The sequence below is a fragment of the Petromyzon marinus genome, chromosome 8 (assembly GCF_048934315.1).
Source record: "Petromyzon marinus isolate PM22_M1 ecotype Great Lakes invasive population chromosome 8, UKy_Petmar_22M1.pri1.0, whole genome shotgun sequence".
In the NCBI taxonomy this organism is placed as follows: domain Eukaryota; kingdom Metazoa; phylum Chordata; class Hyperoartia; order Petromyzontiformes; family Petromyzontidae; genus Petromyzon; species Petromyzon marinus.
The window spans coordinates 14,520,666-14,540,950 of record NC_133674.1 but is presented as its reverse complement, the minus strand read 5'-3'; the positions used below and the strand labels follow the sequence as shown (position 1 = coordinate 14,540,950).

The window sequence follows — 20,285 nt, the reverse complement described above, 5'->3', positions numbered from 1 at the left end:
GTGTTTTTTTGTTTTTGTTTGTTGTAGTTGCACCCGATTCAAGAGCCGAATGGCTCACAGGGCTATACCAAAATGAATAAAAACTGAAACTGAAAAGCTTTTGCATTTTTAGAGTCGAAAGTATTTGTTCGATGCTCATGCGAGCATGAGGTGGCGTTTATCTCGGTTCATGACCTGGAGCGAGGAACGGAAATTTCATATGATAGAGGCCAGTCACTCCAAATGGTAACTACAGTATAATAAGAGGCATGGATAATCCGGTTAAAATACTTTAACAGCCCCATCGGGAGAGCCAACCCGTGACATCTGCATTACCAGTCTGGTGTGGCAGCAATTTTAATAACTCCCCCTTTGCCTCTGCTCACCCAGCAGTATAAATCAGTCGTTCAGCAGTTCATGTGTCGTGGGGTAAAGTGTTGGTACTCCCACCTCTTACCAGGCATCTGGCCAGTCGCGGCACAAGTGGTAAGAAATTGTAGGGTTGCACCCATAGCCTTTCTCATCAATAATTACTTGTTCAAAGTGATTCTAACAACGGTGTACGATGGTTTGTGGCACCCTCCTCCCCATCATCTGCTTTGCTCTCAGCTGCAGCCTACTCAGGAGAAAGCTCCACTGAGCCCACTCGCTGCAGCCCCCCCGCAGGTGATCCAGTGTGGCGAAGCCGTGGGAAAGTTTAACTTCACAGCCGACTCCCACCTCGAGATGTCCTTCAAGAAGGTCGGCCCTCTGCTCATTCTCTTTTACTTGTGACATGTTTAATGTACAGCATAAATGTGAACCCCCAGTGATATGAGTAGTATGTTATATATTGTCCTTGAATTTTCAAAACTATTGATATATATGATTGTTTATCTATTGCATAGCATTTGTCTCACCACAGTGCCAACAGATGACAGTACAACGGATTATCAGATCTGACTGAGACCAAACAGATGTCAATTTCTGGCTTCATTATCAAAGGCAGTCCAAAGATACAAAACTAAAAGGAACTACAATTAAGTAGAGTTACATATGCAATGAGACAATTATCCCAAATCACAAAAAAAAACAATCCAGATTTTTGGGCATCAAATGCATAAAGTTGACATTTTACACAACTATGAAACAGTGCATAAGCGTGGAAAAGGTACATGCTTAGGATTGCACTGGGATACAGAAAAGGAAACATTGATCAGGGCACAAATTCAATTGGAAACAGCGAATTGACTGTAAAGGAACGTAAGTGAGTTTTGTAAGGACACATCAATAAGAGGGATGTTGGCCAGTGGAAAAGACTGGTGATGGAATGATGGCCAAAAGGAATAAAAAAACATGTTTGAGAGGACAATCACCTCTGATGATATGTAGTAATGAGATCAGCCCATGTATAAGAGTGAGATAGATGGATTGTAAAGGGTGATAATGGTGTTGAAAATGATTCATCCAATAGTGTATAGTCCATGGCTGAAAATGATTAGATCGTCTGTTCCTCAGTGCACTTGTCCTGGTGAGGGTCGTGGCGGCACCATATTGAGTAGGGCGGTCCAGACCTCCCTTTCCCTGGCGACAGACTCTCGCTCGACATTACTATACACTACTACACTATACACTACTATACCCAGACTCGAGCTCTTCCTGGGGAATTCCCAGGCATTCCCAGGCCAGCCGAGCGACATAGTCCTGCCATTGCATACTCAAGGTCACGTGATTACTGTACTGTACTTTAAAATGTCTGTCATTGATTATGAGGAGTTATTATTTTAACGTGGATTTTTTTTAGGGTTCCGCAAACATTAATGCTACCATTGTGAAATGGGTAGCACACTAAACTTACAATTTCGGACGTCATCAGTTCAACTCAGTCTTCTGATGCAGAAGTTGAAACGATGACAATTTTCCTAAATTGTCCTCCTCTGTCCATCAAAGAGTATACATGAGTATACAATAGTCAATCGGCAGGTGACGCGTAGTGGGGTAAAGTGTGGGTACTCCCACCTTTTACAAAACATCTGGCCACTGTGGAAGATTAGGCCAAATACCCTCGAGTGGGGCTGTCTAGAGGTACCTCGAATAGAAGCTGTTCTTCCAGCAGTGGCATATGCAAGTAATTGTAGGACTGCACCTTTACCACAATTGCAGGTGAAGTTGAAGTTACATAGGACAAAATTTAAAACGTATTTATTTTAGAGATGCTTTTTTGTGTTTAGTGTATTTTCGTTTCCCCGCACCTCCGATGTGCACGGTTGGCTACGTACAGTGCGATAGAAGTTCTACATACATAGAAAGGCAATTATGTTGTTGATTGTGGTGATGATACATTATTGGTGCCGGGGTGGCGAAGATGTTAACTACCTCGCCTTGTACACGGGAGGTTCATGGGTTAAATCCAGACTGACGGCTGTATATTTGGAGTTTGCATGTCTCTCTCCCTGTGGGCGTGTGGATTTTTGTCCAGGTTCTCCGGTTTATCCCCTCCACATGTAAAATAAACATGCGTTTAAGATTATTTTAGCTGCTATTAATTTCCACCTGACAATAAGCCACTTGGTTGCGCTATCAATTGTGGATAGTATTCTTGGTTCTTTCGGTAAAGTCACGTAGAAGGGAAACAATAAAATAATATAAAAATATTAAACAATATTTTTATAAAAATATGAAACAATATTTTTATTATTTAAATTTAAAAAAATGTTAAACAATATATATATTTTAATTATTTTATTGTTTCCCTTCTACGTGACTTTACCGAAAGAACCAAGAATATGAATCCCTGCAGTCACGAAAGCTTTAAATCAAAATTGTGGATAGGTTTGCTTCTGAAAAAGAGTGATAGAGCTCAGTGGGGCCTTACCTGGTAAAATAAAAAAGTGTTTTTTTAGGTATTTGGGCATACCCTGCTGGATGTTGAACGAGTGCTCATTAGTGTTGACCCCCCCCCCCCCCCCCCCCCCGGTGCACCCTGCGTCCGCCGGCAGGGAGAGCGGATCGCCGTTCTGCGGCGAGTGGACGAGAACTGGTACGAGGGCCGCATCCCCGGCACGGCGCGGCACGGCATCTTTCCCGCGTCGTACGTCGAGGTGCTGAGGAAGCCCCTGGTGAAGAACGCCGCCGACTACCCCGACGCGCCGTCGCCTCTCGGTTACAGCCACCAGCAAGGGCAAGGAGGGAACGCAGAGGTACGGGGGCTCGCATCAACGCCCCCGGGCAACCCCTCGGCTAACCCCCCCCCCACACACCCTCAACCCCCACCCTCTACCTGGCTCACCTTTTGCATTCAAACTGGCGGACCAGCTGCTCACGCTCAGTAGATAAAGTTTAGACAATAGTGTGTCACCGATCTGCGTAAATTTTTAATTGGATATGCAAGTTGCATTTTTTTAATACATTTATATAGTATATAAGCATTTTTTTCAAGTGGTTTGCGAACCTAATTCAAAGTCAGATGGCTGTTGCTTTGATTTAAAATAGCATTTGGAAACTGTTCATCATCTCTTAACATGTGTTCATGTCCCAATGTATTTTTCTGGCATTTTTCAAGCTATTCTGTTTACTTTCTTCAACACATGCATACTGTGCTTTTCTTTTATGTTGAATATCTTGATCAACAAAAATATATTATTTTCTAATGCATCCTCGCTAATGTGCTCCACTTGTTTTATTTGATATCTTTCATTGTTTGTCACCTCCATGTTCTTCTCTTACCCACCATCCCTCTCTCTTGCCCTGTGCTCCTTCTCAAGCCTGGTCGTCTGAGCAGAAAGTTCCCTCCTCGCTCCTCCACCCTCCCCTCTCATGCCGCTAAAGGCAGAGACGGCTCCAGGGCCCTCTTACAGGCCATCACGTCTGAGTGGCTCGACCTGACTGTTAGGGTGTCGCCCTCGGGCACCCCCACTCCTCCTCCCCCTCCATTGACTCCTGACCTGCTCGCCTCCGCTCCTGGGAGAAAGGTCACTCCTCCATCTCCTTCCTCGGTGGCCATTGTGAGACACGGATATGTTCCATCGCCAGACAAGCGTAGCCTGTCACCTGTCGATTACCAGATGGTTTCGTGCAAAACTCTCCCAAATATCTCACACTTTGATCCCAAGCAAGTTCCAGCGTTTGATGGATATACTCTGCAATCCGTCAAGGCCGATAATCCCCTGAAGGTCTCCTCTTCCTCCTCCCCGTCCTCACAGGGGTGCGCGCACAAACAGCTGTCTAGGTCTCTCGCAACCCTGCCAATAAATCCTTGCTATGGCAATGTTACGACTCGTGGCAGACCAAAGGTTAGCAGTCACGCTCAAGCTCATGGAATGCATCGAACCAGCCCCACCATGCAGTCCCCTGTCACTTCATCGTCACTCGCTTCGTTTTCCCCTCCTCTCCTCGTTGTGTCACCACCAGAAGACTCGGACAGTGCAGGTGCGGGCAGGCATCTGTGCCCAACAGGATACCCAATGGCCACAGCTGGCAAAGAGCATTGCAATGGGAAGAGCCTAGACAGACTGTTTCAGGAAGTGGAGCTTTACGTTGATGAGGACGATGGCCTTGACGCACTGGTGGTGAGAAAGGCAGCTAGCTCGGCACAGCCTGGCCCAACCAAGGGAGTCGTGAGGCAGCGTGTTAGGCCCCCGAGAAATCGAGTCATCAAAGTACCTTCGATTGAGCAAGGTGCTATCCAGGAAACGTCAGGGAAGCCTGTGGCAGATAGTGGCACCCGGCCACGGGAGGATAGCCAAAAGGCACCGTCGAGACCGTGGCAAAAGGTACACGCACGGCGTGGTGTTTGCTGCTTCCACAGCTGACCGTGTTCCCATCTGAATTGCTGAAAGCTTCGCCTAGCGCATGGCTCACCACACGTTGTGAACAAATCACCTGTTTATCTGCAACCCATTTCCATTCATACTTCATACATCGGAGCTTTGCTTGCTGTGTTATCAGATATTGGGGCAATGCGATTGGCTAAAGAAACACTGTAAAGAAGCTGTAGCACTTATAATAATATGTTATAAATCATTTTCCTTACATTGGCAACAAACAACATCACAGTGTTTTAATTCATAAGAGCTTGGCAAAAAATATGCTGCACAATAGTTGAATGGAATCGTGATGGCTATTAGTCTTCTTCATTATATCTCCACAGGCGATAGCCACAATGAAATCCTTACAGATTGTCACTCTTCCCTTGCACCATCACTCATTGGCTGTGTAAGGAGGTCTGCGGTGTCTGACACCAAGGAAGCACCCTCCCCTCTGCCTCACTCCTCCCACCCTCCTCCCGTTCCCACACACAATTCCTCCAAACTCTTTCACCGCTGCAAGCCCTGGGCCCCCCAGGGAAAGGTACCTTCACGTTTATTCCTACAAATTGGGCGACCACAAGTACGGCTGGGACCACCCGTATCCAGGGCTGGTTTGATCGGAAATGTTTAAGTGAAAGCGTGGCCTTAAATCAGGGCGTAAAATTAAACAGAGCCTGACAAAATGAGCCACGAATTCTCAGAAGTATTTTTTGGTAATTTCCGGGCTGTGCAAGGACCACACTATCCACGGTTCATGATTCACTTTTAACGAAAACATTATTTGTATGGATATATAATGATCGGGGTTAAGCGAAGTATCATACAGTTCCAGCTTATTCTTTATATTTTGAAATAATTTGCATAAGATGTAGTGCAAAGTATATTTCTAATGAAAGCAAATTTTACTTATTCTTAGTTTTTTCGGTAAAGTCACGTTGAAGGGAAACAACAAAATAATAAAATATATATAAAACAATAAAAAATTCTCACGACGTTTCGACCATAACTCAAACGGTCGTCTTCAGGTGTGTTGGTTTGCATAAATTTATTTTTAAACGGCACATTTATTTATTTATAAAAACGTTAGCGCCACGCGCAACGATTTGGCAGTTTATTTAGGACTAGTCCATCTATATTCTGAAAAGAGGAGGGGGGAGACGAATTTTTTTATAATGTATGCTGTCTGAAAGCCACTGTAAGCGTGAACAATCAATTGAGAATTTTTTTATTGCTTTATATATATTTTATTACTTTGTTGTTTCCCTTCAACGTGACTTTACCGAAAAAACTAAGAATATGAATTACTGCAGTCACGAAAGCTTTAAATCAAAATTCAAATTTATCTTGTTAAAAAATAACTTTCCAGTAAACTCTTGGTTGACAGAATGCATTGAGTCTTGTACTTTAGGAGGAATGTAATACAAAGGTTAAAATATATCATATTCATGTAAACATTTAACAATCTTTCTGATAACCTATCTATATAATAGAGTCCAAGATAGCACGTTGTCGTTCAAGGGTGACCAGTTTGATGTCACATCCTGATAGCACATTGTGAGCAAAACAAAGGTGGCCATGGTGACGTTGAAACAGCTGTGACTTACCAGCTCCAGGCAAAACCGGCAATCGTGTGACAATGATCAATAGATGGACTGTACATTTAATTGGTTTTACGATAACACTATATTATTCTCAGTTTCAATTTAATCCTCAGTAAAACGTCAAATCTCACTTTGTTTGCTTGAATTTCATTAAAGGGCATCGAAATATTAGCCAAGGCTCAGTATAAGCTGAAATTGTTATTATTACTTACTAACCGTGAGTGTTATGATTTAAAGGATAGTGTTATAGATTTAATGAGACACGTGGTCTCTGTTGTGCTTGTCAGCATTAAGGAGGGTGGTCATTTATTGTCAGAGCCACGCAGCCTGGCATGTGTCATCCTCACTGCACAACATTGCAATCAGTACATCTCATGGGTGATTGACACCGCCCCATTCTCATCAGACTACCGTGAGACAATGTGCTGCTTTAATACTTGAGACCATTATATAATGAATCATTTTCCAACAATTTTTACATTCATTCACTAACCGAGTGCCCTTTTGGTTCATTAGTTGCCTACTAATTAATGCATTCATTGCACATATGTAAAGAGGCTTACACGTGTTCGTGGACTTGAATGATAGTTGGATTTTTTTATTCACAAACATGCATCACCGCACTTTTCTCTGTGTATTGTTTGTTTAAGTTTTCCAACAACATATTCACTCTTGGGCATTCCTATTCATCCACAACGTATTACTGCTTCCTTGCGAGCAGCTTGATACATTGAGCTGTAGGTGTGTGTGTGTGTGCGCCGGGTGGCTGGAGTGTAACGGGATGGCGGGCTCCGTGTGTTGTGGCCCCACAGTCCGGTGTGTGGAATGACGAGATGATGTGGGGTCGCCGTTCCCGCAGCCCTGTGCCTTCCCAGCCTCCCAGTAACTCGTCTCCACTGAGAGGAGCAGGCACCCACTCCATCAAGGTACTGACCCTTATAGTCCCATACCTTCCTCATCCCTCTCTCTCTCTCCCCCACGCTCTTTGTGTTGTCATCCCGACTATGCTGTCTTTATATTCTTAGTTCTTTCGGTAAAGTCACGTTGAAGGGAAACAACAAAACAATGAAATATATAATAAAAATTAATAAACATTATATATTTTATTATTTAAAAAAATATAATAAAAATTATATATATTTTATTATTTTGTTGTTTCCCTTCAACGTGACTTTACCGAAAGAACTAAGAATATGAATTACTGCAGTCACGAAAGCTTTAAATCTAAATTTATGCTGTCTTTGTCATGTATGTATGTATGTTAAACTTCTTTCACCACCATGCGTAGCCAAAGCGTGCTAATCGGAGTTGCCGGAATAGATACTTTATCACGAGATAAAGTACCTATTCGAATATCTCGCACAGCAGTGGCAACCCTTTGTGTTAGAGAGCGATCCGCGTGTGTTTCTAGAGCTACCTCTGAGATCCTTGGGAGCGACCTCTAGTCAACACAGTCGAGGGAAGCATGTACCTACCGCCTCTGAATAATACCACGGAAATATTGATCACATGACAGCCACATGAATATATTCATGTTTGTAAATTGTCACAAAGTTCTAGAGTTGAAGTTTTCCGTGACTGCAAGGATCCATACTCTTTGCTTCTTTCGGTAAAGTCACGTAGGTGACTTTACCGAAAGAACCAAAGAGTATGGCACAATGTTTCCTACATGCGCGCGTGTAAATGATTATCTTTTCATCTATACTTGTCAACAAAGTTAACAGGTACATGAAAACTGGTTTTGAAGCATGTGTCTGTGTACAACAAGTGTGGTGAAATTATTTGATGCGTTACATGCTTAATGTGATTAATGTGACTAAGCATGTCAAGACCTTTAACGTTTCTTTGCTCGTCATGCTTTTTGCTCATTGGTTTCTACAAGCTGTTTCTTTAACATATGCTCCAGCGCTAGAGCTTGCATGTGGGTCATGGTCAGTTGGTGTTTCTTGGCAGATGTATGATTGTAATGGCCCCCACAAATCATGAACAGTGACCTGTGCTTATTTGAAATAATTATTTCAATGCAGCTGTCATTGCTCTCACTGAGTGGCGTGGCTGTTGGTTATGGAGTGAGGTAACTACCTCATAATGTGAATATACACTTAATTAAAACAATAATGTAACCTTCTCACAAATAATGCCCAGTTTTTTTTGTATCATATCTGAAATATTTTATTATTTTAAGAACCTGTTCGATATTGGCATCTTCCATCCTGTATTTGTTAAAATAAGCTATCCTGAGGTGGAGGTGTGATTCAGTGGCTACCGCACTGCGAAATAAATCCGACGGCAGATCATTTCACCGCCAAGTAATATCTGAACTGGTCCCGTGTTGATCCTTTCACCAACCAATCAACATTTGGCATCATTGGCAAGTGTGGTTAAACACCACCCCCCCCCCACCGACCCAACACCCCCCATGAGCAATGACATGAAAAAACTAGGCTTCCAGCAGTCGACTGAGAAGGTGCTGTGAATCGTTATATTTTGTAAGCTATTTTCCGCACAGCGGGGTCTACGGCTGTAGGGTATAGAAATGGGCACCAAGTCTCGTGCCAGCAAGTGGTGTTCAAACGGACTGTGCTGCAAATGCCTCCACGCGGGCTGCCCACTGCCTCTAAACCGTTCTTGGCTGCTGCATCCTCCTGCCCTTCTCATTCTTGCGGCTCCATCTGTTTGTCTGCCTTTGCCCCCCCATGGCCACACTTGCCTGCTCTCGTGCCATCAGCTGCTGCCTGCTGGATTGCCACTAACTATGAGTGAGGCCAGCTATGTGGTAAGCTTATAGCCCCTAACCCATGCGCTCCCGTTGGATTTACATGCTTTGCAAATGACCTTCATGCCATTTCAGCAAAACACTTAAAAATATACGATTTCTAAAATATATATGAAGAAAATCTTAAAATCACCGTAAGTACGATAGTATTTTCATATGGTTTTAATCTAAAGTGAAGGTTATATTATCATCTTGATTTTTAGTTTTTTTACGAAACTTAATTTTAATGACTTCCGTATAGCTAATTTACCAACAAGCATAGATTTGTGTCCTTATTTCAGTATAATAGTAGATAATATGACCATGACACTGTGCTACAGGGATGGCTTCGTGAAGAATGACAATTGTGTTGATGAATGACAATTGAAATAGATTATTTGGTTTCAGGAAATAATGCAGTTAAGGACTACAGTAATTCATAGTAGGGGCAGTGTGCACATTACATATAGAAATGAATGAAAATGTATTATTATTTAAAGAAGCCTTGTGCCACATTAACTCAGACTGTTTTTAAAGTTTGTCATCTATGATTTGTCAAGATCACACTGCTGTTCACAGTGAGAAATATTGCGCAACAGAGATGCCCGTGCCTGTGCATACGTAATTAAAATGTCAATACCGTGCACCGCTAATCTTACTTTAAATCTTACGTAAAACACTTTACCTTCTGAGTCTCAAAAGACTGCTATTTCAGAAAATGATGTATCCATGTAATTATCACAGCCAAAACACGATAATAAATTTAAAGGAATGTGTACTTAAAAGTAGGCTCGATTTATGATGCAGCTTCCATAAAGAATGGTGACATTTAGAATTTAAGGTCCCGAATATGCCTTTAAATCGAAGACTTTAAACCAATTCTAAATACATTCCAGTTCGACACACACCGGTAGTCTTTGAATTGTGCCTTGGTTAGTGTGTTTGGTTGAGTAGAGAAATATTTCGGCAAAGCACAAACAGTGTTCATTTTTGTTACCATTATAGCTGATTCATGTCCTGTTTGGAAGCTGTATGAAGAAAAGTCTTCCGCCTACTTAATTAAACCAAGTTATTTTACAAGAAAACGGTAATATTTATGCATTCATTCATCTGTAGCCCAATAACAGAAGGTCGTCAGTGTGTACATAATTGAATTCCAAGTTTTACTTTTACTCTCCCATTGAAATGAAAATGTGAAAGCCCTGTTTATTCATTCATGCCTTTGTTTCTTGCACACTTCTGAAAGTGTATTGATATATTCAAGTGCAGTATATGCTCACGAAGATATATTGTCTTATTTATAATAACAAAAACATACTGGAGTGAAGTACATTTTTACAATAATTTATCTTCAAGAAAACTGTAAAGAAAATGGAAATCATTTAATCATTGAGCAGAAAATAATTCTAATTTTTTTTATCCATAAATCTGAATTCATATTCGGCAACTTTAGATTTTGTGGCGCACAGGAACTTGCACAACAACAACAGCAAAATGAAAGTCAAAGGAACTTGCATGATTGCATTTGACCATATGCACTGTTTGAAGCATCTATGACATCCATTACTGGTAATTGCTTATGTCAGCATATTACCTTCTTGCTTATAATGCGCTCGCCTTTCTCTCTCTTCCCTGCTCACGCTTCTTCTGGATTTTTCTACAACTCCTGGGCATCAAATCCTCTCTCTTGCCTCTCTTGTCACCATGGCAAAACAAAATTACATGCTTATAACCCACTGTGAAATTGCGATCCGATATGCCTAACCTTGTTCCTTGCCGTGTTGTCGTGCCATGCTGTGTGGCTGACATCAGGAGGCCGTCTGTAACGAGATCCTGCAGATAGCCGAGAAGTCGGTGCAGTACTGCAGCAGCCTCTCCCCGTTCCCACAGTCTGAATGGCTGGGCCCGGCGGCCGGCTGCTCGTACGGCCGCTCGGATACTGAGCGTAGGCCCAGCCCCTCCCACAGAGACTATGGCCTCCGGCTCGTAGAGCCCAGATACAGCCCGAGCCTGATACCCAGCGCCATGCACAGTCCCAGCACGGCCTGTCGGACCAGCCTTTCCCAGCCTGGCTCCAGGACTAGCCTGGCACGTCAGCCCGGGCTGAGGCCCAGCTTATCACACCCAGGCTACGACTCCAGGTTATACGATCCGGGATATGCCTATGCCTCAGTGCAGCGGGGCTATGCATACAGGCCTCTGGAGGTCGGCTATGGCCTTCGGTCTACAGAGCAGGCAGCCTATGAACAGAGGGGCAGCAGGGACGGCTATGAATATCGGCTGGCAGAGAGCAGCTATAGATCCAGACTCGCAGAGCGTGACTTTGACCAGAGGGCAATGTCGCGGCCTGGTTCAGGCTATGATAAAACACCATCTCTTATAATCTCTCAGCAGCCCCAGCCCCAGCAGCCAGTCCGCATCCCTGACGACTTCCACCTTACAGGAGAGCCGTAAGTAGCATGGCATTTCATTCACACCCCAATGGCAGTTTGTGTCACTCTTGTGTTGTTGTTAGTACGTGCCAATGATTGATAAGTACTGCAGAGAAAGTGACAACAATTAAATTATCTTGGTTTAACCTGCACTTGGTTTTGCTCTCTCTTTTTCTATGTTAAAATCCAAGTGATATCTCGCCAGTCTGTGATAATGTCCCGTGTTGAATGAAGCATCTGCGCCGATCTGGGGATAATCCTTTCGAGTAAAGTCAGTCTCGTTCCTAAATGCACCATTTGGGCCTCGCCATGTCCCTCACCTTTCCTTTAAAATGAAACATGTTCATAATGTTCATCATCATAATGATGATGAATCAAACTATGATAATTAACACTGCAGACAATGTATCGTGATGTCGTCGTGGATTGCGGGCATTAAAGTAATAAACAGACGAGGGTCTGTGTCACTGTGTAAATGAACAGGCATTAAGTAATTAATGCGCCGTATATGGAAAAAGGTCACGCCACCGAATGCGGATGGTTTCACTTTTGTTTTGAGAGGCGTTTAGTTCACTCTTTCAAACCGAGCATGTGGATTTGAAGAAGTGAGGGTACCAACACTTTACACCGCCAACGTGTAGCCAGCTATATTTTCATCGATAGAGGCTATCCATTGTGACGCAATGGTTGTAATTCATCGATGTATTATAATAAACAATTAGGACACGTGAACTACAAGCCCAATTAAATGTTAATATTTTTATTTCAAAGATTACGTTTTTTTTTAAATCAGAGAGTGATCTTCATCGTAATAATGATTAGTTTTTTTATAGCGCGTTCGTGATGCCGTGGGGGCGTCTCAAAGTGCTTTACACGCGATAAGCGTGACTCGGCGCCTGGCCTGCAAATGGACATTAGTCTGGCCGGAGTGGGTGGTGATTGCTCGTAATTGAGTTATATGCAGGTCATTTTAGACTGGCAAAATGTGGACCGTTGCATTGCCTTCACCCCACTTGTGCAGAAAGAGGGATTTTGTCCGTACTGTGTGGCTAGCAGGTTCCAGGCAATTTATAACTACAAGCCCCAAAACGAGGATGAGCTGGAGCTACTGGTGGGAGACGTGGTGGAGGTCATGGAGAAATGTGACGATGGCTGGTTTGTAGGTAAGAGCTCATGGCTACATTTAAACTTAATGAAGATGTCTAAAATTTCTACACCACCATCACACACTTACAGCATAAGCATGGCATTTAGCGTTACAATGAGTGGCAAGACTGCAATCATGTTTGGTTAATTTTGTATATACACACAAATTACCCATTGGCACGACAAAACATGCCCATTGTTTCAACTACACGCCAAGATTGCAAGTCCAACGCTTTAACCATTACATGGCGGAAAGCATCTTCGTTATTATTACAGTATCACTAATTCATTTAAAGCAAGGCCTACCTTTATATGGGACTGAATAATACTGTTAAAATCCAATAACAGAGGCATGTGCCTGCTGCAGCATTCAGACTGCTCATGTGTACGTTGAACTTCTTTCGCACCGTACGCAGCCAACCATTCTAATCGGAGGTGCGAGGGAAGGACAACAAGCTGAACATAAGCAGTTGTCAATAAATGAGTTTTCAATCTAGATTTAAAAGTGCATAGTTCCAGTGGCTTCCTCATATCAGAAGGAAGAGCATTCCAGATGGCTGCAGAAACGCATCTGAAAGCGCGCAATGCAGTGGCAATCTTTTTGTTCGATGGCTAGGCAGAAGACGCACGCTGCGAGGATGACCGGAATTTGCGCTTTATGGCCCATGCTCGTTGACGAGATCGGCAAGGTCACACACTTTGTACGTAATGCGTGCGGAAATGGGTTTTCGTTGTTTTGGTGACAGTTGGGTTTTTTTTCCACTGCTTCCGCAGGTACATCGAGACGCACAAGGCTGTTTGGGACGTTCCCTGGCAACTACGTGAAGCGGGTGTGAGAGGGAGCTTCCGCAACGTTGCCGCGAGTGTCGTGGGAAGGGGCATTCTTTTAACGGAGCTCTCTCGACAGCAAAGGCAGATATTTGTAGAATTTATTATGCAAGACTGTAATGAGAAAAGCATATTTCTTACAATATAATATTGATTGAATGATTTATTTTTGATTGCAAATTAGAATTGAAAAAAAAGATCTAAACCATTGCTTTCTTGCTAAATGTTTTGTATGTTATTGGAAGGGACGGTGTTAGAAGAAACGGATGGCTTGCCGAGTTAGGCAGTTGATAAAGTTTTCACAGTTTCTGGAGGATTTGTACTGGTTAAAGATTATGGTAAATGGTGTGACATAATGTGTATATTAAACTGAAGTTCCTTAAACATCGAGGAAACTATTTCTGTTTTAAAAAAATAGCCTCCCAATGAAACAGTCAGTGTTGCATTCTTCAGTGAACTTTAATATAGCCATGATATTTTATTTGCTGATATGCAAAATAACCTGCATATTATTATTGCTTTCATTGAGTTATTGATCCTTGTATGAATACGATGCCAGTTTCATTTGTGTGCTCTGTTATTTAAGTTCAGAATGCAATTAAAATGTTTTATTGTTAATGTTTTTCTTTGTTCCGACATTGATTGAAATTTGACAGGAGAAAATACATGTTATTCAATCAACGTGTAAAACAATATTTCATATATGAACGTATTGCTTTTGAATAATAGATCTTAACTTTTACTGATCTGCCAATGCTATTGATTTGAAATCAAAACTACTGAACTATCTCAGAATGCCTCCTTCTGCTCTATTGTGGCTCATGGTAATGTGAGAAATAATATTTTTGGAAATGAATCATGTTACTCGTAATATTTACAAAACAATTACCAACACGGAAGATAGTCAATTTATCTAAATTGGCACTTGATGGAGAAACGCAGTGCATCTGACAGCTATTTGATGTAATATCTGCTCATTCTTCATGCATTAACCATGCAGTGGCATTGTGCTTTGCCTCATTTCAACTCTAAAGCATGCAGCTTTTAAGGACATGAATGTGCTCTGAACCGTTATACATTCGTGAATAGCCGTCTACTATTGAGGGCAAAAATTACTCAATTTTTCAATCTTACATTTTCTAACATTTTCACAGAATACTTGTAGTGTAAGGTGCCAGTATTTTGAAAGCAAATTACATTAGGTGGACAGTGTTTTACTTCTATGTTATTCTGCAGTGCCTACTTACGTCACTTCGAAAATCCCTGCAGGGTAAAACTGTTTAACAATTGTAAAGGTGTGATGTGACCAATACAATATAGTATGGTCTCATATTAATGATATGTATAGCAGACTACAGCAGAAAGGTGACATTTGTCAATTTATTACTATGATACAAACGCAAACCCGGCAGACTTGTAATCTAAAGGCCTATAAAAGGTTCTAGTCAATGTTCTGGTGAAGGCCCGATGGCCAAAGTGATGACGCATATGCTTTTGCATCACAGCATTATTGTAATAGCCTTATTTTTTCCACGTGTTTAAAGATGCAACACAGCATCTCAAATGGGTTTTTTTTCTCCAGTATTTCCCTTTGGCTTTATGTGGGCAATAGGCAAAGGCTCCTTGCGGTCTATGCTTCTGTACATAATTTCGCCGGTGAAGTAAATGACAAACCATACATTCTCCATGATGATGTTGAAAAGCCCCCAATTTCTATGGTGGTAACCAGTGTCACAGTGTATAATTTCCTGCCTTAATCACCACTATTTTTCTGGTATTCCCCTGGCGGAGTGCCTTAATCTTTTGAGTGCATCTAAAGGCAGCGTTGGGGGTGAAGAGCGAGTGTAGCATGTGAACTGGGGAGTACTCTTAGTGATGATATAGTGTGCTTTCCAATAAATCGTCAAAGGGATTGGGAAAAGACACCATACCCATCAATGCCTGCAGGTGTACCAAACTCCAATGATACATTTGAGCAAATTGAATTGTATGAAACTGCTCCCCACAGTTCTTAAAACAAATCGGCGTGAGTTTGTCCCCACACATAATTTTGGTCGAAAATATTTGGGTGATTAAATATTAACCGTAAACAAACTAAACTAAACATTAAAACGAAGTTATTAATATCTACCCGCTTTTAATTTTGGTTAAAACTCTGGCTTTAGGCATAAAGTGTTCATTTTCTAGACTTATCAAGAAAACAGGCTGGAATATCTCAGATGTCTACGCAGCTGCTGCACTGTTGTATATAACGTAAACTTCAACAAATAAAACGTTTAAAAAATCCTTCAAATGTTTAAATATATATGATAAAAACAAAGCTACTTTGTATAGAAAGCATTCTCAACTCATAGTGGTGTTTGTAAAATTATCTTTTATGTAAACTCATTTAAAAAATGTTTCATTTTGGTTTGCTACAGTACAGTATATGCAATATTTATTATAAGTGAAACTAGAGTATTACTGTATAAAGCGACTCCATTATGAATGCTTTTTTGTCTTGAAAATTATTTTTTTTTGCTTTGGCAGTATATTAGTTATATCATCCAAATATTTTTGTAATGTCTTGCTATAGCAGTAATATATTTTGCAATATTTCTTTTCACTAACAGTGGCTTGCTACATGTCTAACGTTAAGTAAAAGCTTTGAGCAAGTCACTTGGCCTTATTACATACCTGCCAACCCCTTATCAGTGCCTACCTTATTACAGACCAATTCAGACGTTTTTGGTCACCCCGTCCCCTTATAAATCTCAACGTTCATCATACAAAGTCCCATCACAAGGGAGAAACACAAACAAATAAACAAAAACATGTTGTTGCCCGTATTGAAACGGCCGTATGCCGTATGGACCCGAAAACTACATTTCTCTGTACAAGAATACGGGTAAACCGTATGGGTTGACAGGTGTGTTATTAAGCCATTATTTATATATTATAGCTTTTTGCAGTGTAAAGGCTAAGTCACTTCTCCCACTTTTCGTTTCTAACACAATTTCCCCAAAATAAATTCTTACTGCAGAACTGTACTTAAAAGATAGGAAACAAAATTTCAAACGTGGCCATTACCCAAAGCAAAAAGCGTTTTGCCTTTGACACTCCAGATTAAGATTACAGTTGTAATTACGCAATACTGGTAATAACTGGTATTGCACATGTACTTTAGGACTCCTTTGTACTTATGACATTATCCTCGCATACAATATGTATCCTTTATATGCCTTGGAAATCCATTATCTGTGCGCTGCTGTTTTCAATTTGAATTTGCAATGTTCAATAAAGTTGGAACTTTAGAAAACTTTGCCATATTCTTTTTGTCATGTTTCGTTTAATATTACGTCAGAGCACTCACAGACCTAACTAATCACGTGAAAAAAAGGATGTAATACTTTTACTCAAAAATCTATGGTACCCTACATGTTTATCTGGGTTTGTAGTGCCACTCGTTAATGAAATTGGAAAACCATCCCAATGCAGGACCCGCCAAATTAAAGTACTGTATTGTCATTCTGTTTTTTTCTGGAAAACACTTATTGTATTATTTTGCGCATTTTAACAGCCATGAAGACATACTGCAAAGTGAACCTGTACTGTATTTTACCAATCTGATTTCATGCATAGAGATGATGTGAAAATATATATTTGTGCGTATAAATTATTGTTCTCTGCTTGAAGGTTCTACCACGTGTTGTTCGGCATGATGTCTGAGGTTTCGCTCCACGTATTGAGAGCTTAATAAAAATACATCTTGAGAGCTACACGGCACAAACAAAAACACCGACGCAGTCACATATAATCATAACCACATAGTAACGTGCATTTAAGAGGTACACTGCCTCTATTGTGGGGAACAGTGTAAGATAATTATTTATACTTAAAATGAAGCTGGCAGCACACAAGTCTGAATATTGCTGATTTATCTTTAAAATTATAAACGTTTATTTACCAGGTAAAGTCCACTGAGCTCTTTAGCTCTTTTTCAGGAGCGACCTGGCCACGAATGAAAGCTTGACGAAATGGCTTATCACGTGGAAATTATAGCGGCCGAACACCCTAAACGTATGTTTCTAAATGTGGAGGGAATAAGGGTTGAAGTCGAACCCACAACGTCCTTATACCGGCAGAGGGAAATAACAGCTCGTTGCCGCAGCACCACCCCTATCTTTAGTTTCTGGTACACATGCTGACATTGTCATGTGTACATGTAGAAGGGAAACAATAAAATATAAAAAATATAAAACAATATATTTGTATTATTTTATTGTTTCCCTTCTACGTGACTTTACCGAAAGAACCAAGACTATGAATTCCCTGCAGTCACGAAAGCTTTAAATCAAAATGCTGGCATTAGTCCAACCACAGCGTGAAGCCGAAAGTGTGAGGCGTTTTGTACATCATGAGTGCCAGACTACAAAACTGAAACACTCAAACATTCCTCAAATACATAAAGAATTGAGCTTCTCAAACCACACTTTTTCAGGGCCCAGGTTAAGCTGGAGACCACAAATCTATTGATGTCGCATGAAAGATTATAAAGGCTGATGGGAGGGAATAACCCTGCCTGTTTGTAACTTATAGCCCTGTCACTGCGTAACCTTGGCAGTTGAGATGTTATTACCCCTGTTTGATGAATACGTTCTCACTGGAAGCCTACAACATAGTGTACATGTTTACAAGCGATAACGAGGACGTTCTGCCTGGAGGTCTCCGAATGATAAATCCTGGTTTTGAACTTTCCATTCGCCTTGCCCTTCGGTGGTATCATTGTTGTTTCAGTGAACGCATGCCAGCCGGAGATTTCCCCCCTTCATTCGTGGAAGGGCCATGCCCAGGTGATAAGACGATAATTTGTAGGATTCTATTCGAGCCATGTTAAGATTGGCTCGGTTCTCACCATTCATCTCGCACACAATTGCATTACGGTTACTAGCTAATCACTTGTGGAACATTTCTGTCCTTAATGTTTTTTTTGCTCAACCGTTGGACATGGAATTTCCATCCACATTACACTTTAAATAAAAAGTTCGAATCGTAAATTGCACACATTTTACACAAGTTTACAAATTATACTCGTACAATTCGCATCCAGTGAAATTGCTATATTCCCTACACACACACACAAATGGGTAATTTGCTGTTATAAACTACTATATAAATCAAGCTACACGACTGTGATTGTGTTACTATCAATGGCTGAATTGTCAAGGCAGCGAAGGTGTTGACGTGGAGTGCATGAACCAGTAATGTGCGGTGCTGAAGGTATAAGAGGTACTATTGTTTTATTGCTTACATTGGCCATTTCCTTTCTGGCCCTCATTGCTTTGAAGGAAGGGCGCTGTGCGTTCGTCCTGCATGACTCATCAGGGCGCGCGAGCCGCACACGTGTGTGACTTAGGTGTGTGACTTACCTGCGCGGGTCGCATGGCAGCTGATGAGCTAAACGATGAAAGGGCGTGAACGCCCTCGACTCAAACCCAAACACATACACACACCGTCGTCTCGGCAACAGCAAGCAAGCAAGCGCCGTCTTTGTTATCGTACACGTGTAGACGATTCACATTGGGCCGAATGCCAGACGGAGTTATCGTGATTCCCACGCTGCATCCTTATCTGCTGTGGATGTTATGTCTTCCGTGGCGTTTTATAAACGACGCCTCTTACTGCGCTATAAGCAGGTGTCCAAAATACTTGTGCAAGTGCTGGAAATACTCATGCAGTGAGTACATGGCGAGCTGTGTGTGGGCGACATTACAGAGGAAACAACATTTCACCAATCTAAATGGGATGGATTTACCGTGCATAATTAAATACCCTTCCACAGTATTCAGTGGCCTGTTGCGAATAAAGTAAATAGGGTAATTAGAATTCAGTGGGGTGTCTCTAAAGTGATCGGCCTGAAGACACATCTAATATAGCATGACGTGTTGTCAGAATCATCGCACACCTGTGCTTTTTGATAATGACGATGATGTGCAATTGTATTGTCTTCTTTAGGACTTTAAGGGTTTTAATTGGCATTAAGATTTTGCCAACGCAATGTTTTGCGCGTAAGCTCCAACGTCTTGGGCGTCTTCGATTGCTGTTTACTTTCACATGTATTAAAAGGAAATGTTTCCATTTGTTAACGTCTCATTACTGTGCCCACTTCCGGTTAAATACCTTTCCAATAGTAGAGTGTTTACATACATATCTAGCCAGGTGTGTGGTCTGTTAGCGCGCACACACACACACAAATATATGCTTTGTAGCCTGCATGGATTGTTCAAGTGGTGTTACCCATCGCCTATGAATCCAGACACAGCACACAATCTGAGTAGCGTGCAGAGTTTTACAGAGCATCTCAACACTTTTTTTTTAGAAGTGTTTAGACTTTTCTGTTTCAACATACGAGAATAACTCGCAAGCACCTCCAACGTGTGACCTCTGATAACCCTACTTGCTGTACCACCTCACGCAGACAACCTAATTGGCTATCTCGGTGCCATCTGCTTGTGCAATCTCTGAATGGTGCACGGGCATCAATTAAAATCCTCTGGATTATACATCGAATACGGAGTGCGATGATGACACAGGAGACGTGACGTGGATTGGTTTGCGACTGTGATGAGCCAATACATGTCTGTGTGTCCCGCGCGTGACGTCACTCCACGTCGGCCAGCCCCCCTCATTAATAATCATGAACGGGTGACGTCCTCCACATGAACCCCCCCCCCCCCCCCATTAATAATCTTGAGCGGGTAAAGTCACTCCACATGTA

The 20,285-nt window shown here is 41.7% G+C and overlaps 1 protein-coding gene across 35 annotated transcripts in view; it reads left to right on the top strand.

Annotated features, from left to right (window-relative positions):
- LOC116940264 (sorbin and SH3 domain-containing protein 1-like) overlaps window positions 1–16,826 on the top strand; it is a 143,639-nt gene extending 126,813 nt beyond the window's left edge. For 22 of the 35 annotated variants that reach the window (XM_032949814.2, XM_032949806.2, XM_032949820.2 and 19 more), the window contains 8 exons: window positions 589–720; window positions 2,958–3,158; window positions 3,723–3,929; window positions 7,180–7,293; window positions 9,096–9,143; window positions 10,935–11,572; window positions 12,608–12,717; window positions 13,475–16,826. In XM_032949814.2, coding sequence (XP_032805705.2) covers window positions 589–720; window positions 2,958–3,158; window positions 3,723–3,929; window positions 7,180–7,293; window positions 9,096–9,143; window positions 10,935–11,572; window positions 12,608–12,717; window positions 13,475–13,536 — 1,512 coding nt within the window. In that variant the 3' untranslated portion in view covers window positions 13,537–16,826. The remainder of the gene's footprint in view (window positions 1–588; window positions 721–2,957; window positions 3,159–3,722; window positions 3,930–7,179; window positions 7,294–9,095; window positions 9,144–10,934; window positions 11,573–12,607; window positions 12,718–13,474) is intronic. The other 13 variants (XM_032949796.2, XM_076065678.1, XM_076065677.1 and 10 more) reach the window with 13 other exon arrangements.
- The last annotated feature ends 3,459 nt before the right edge of the window (window positions 16,827–20,285 follow it).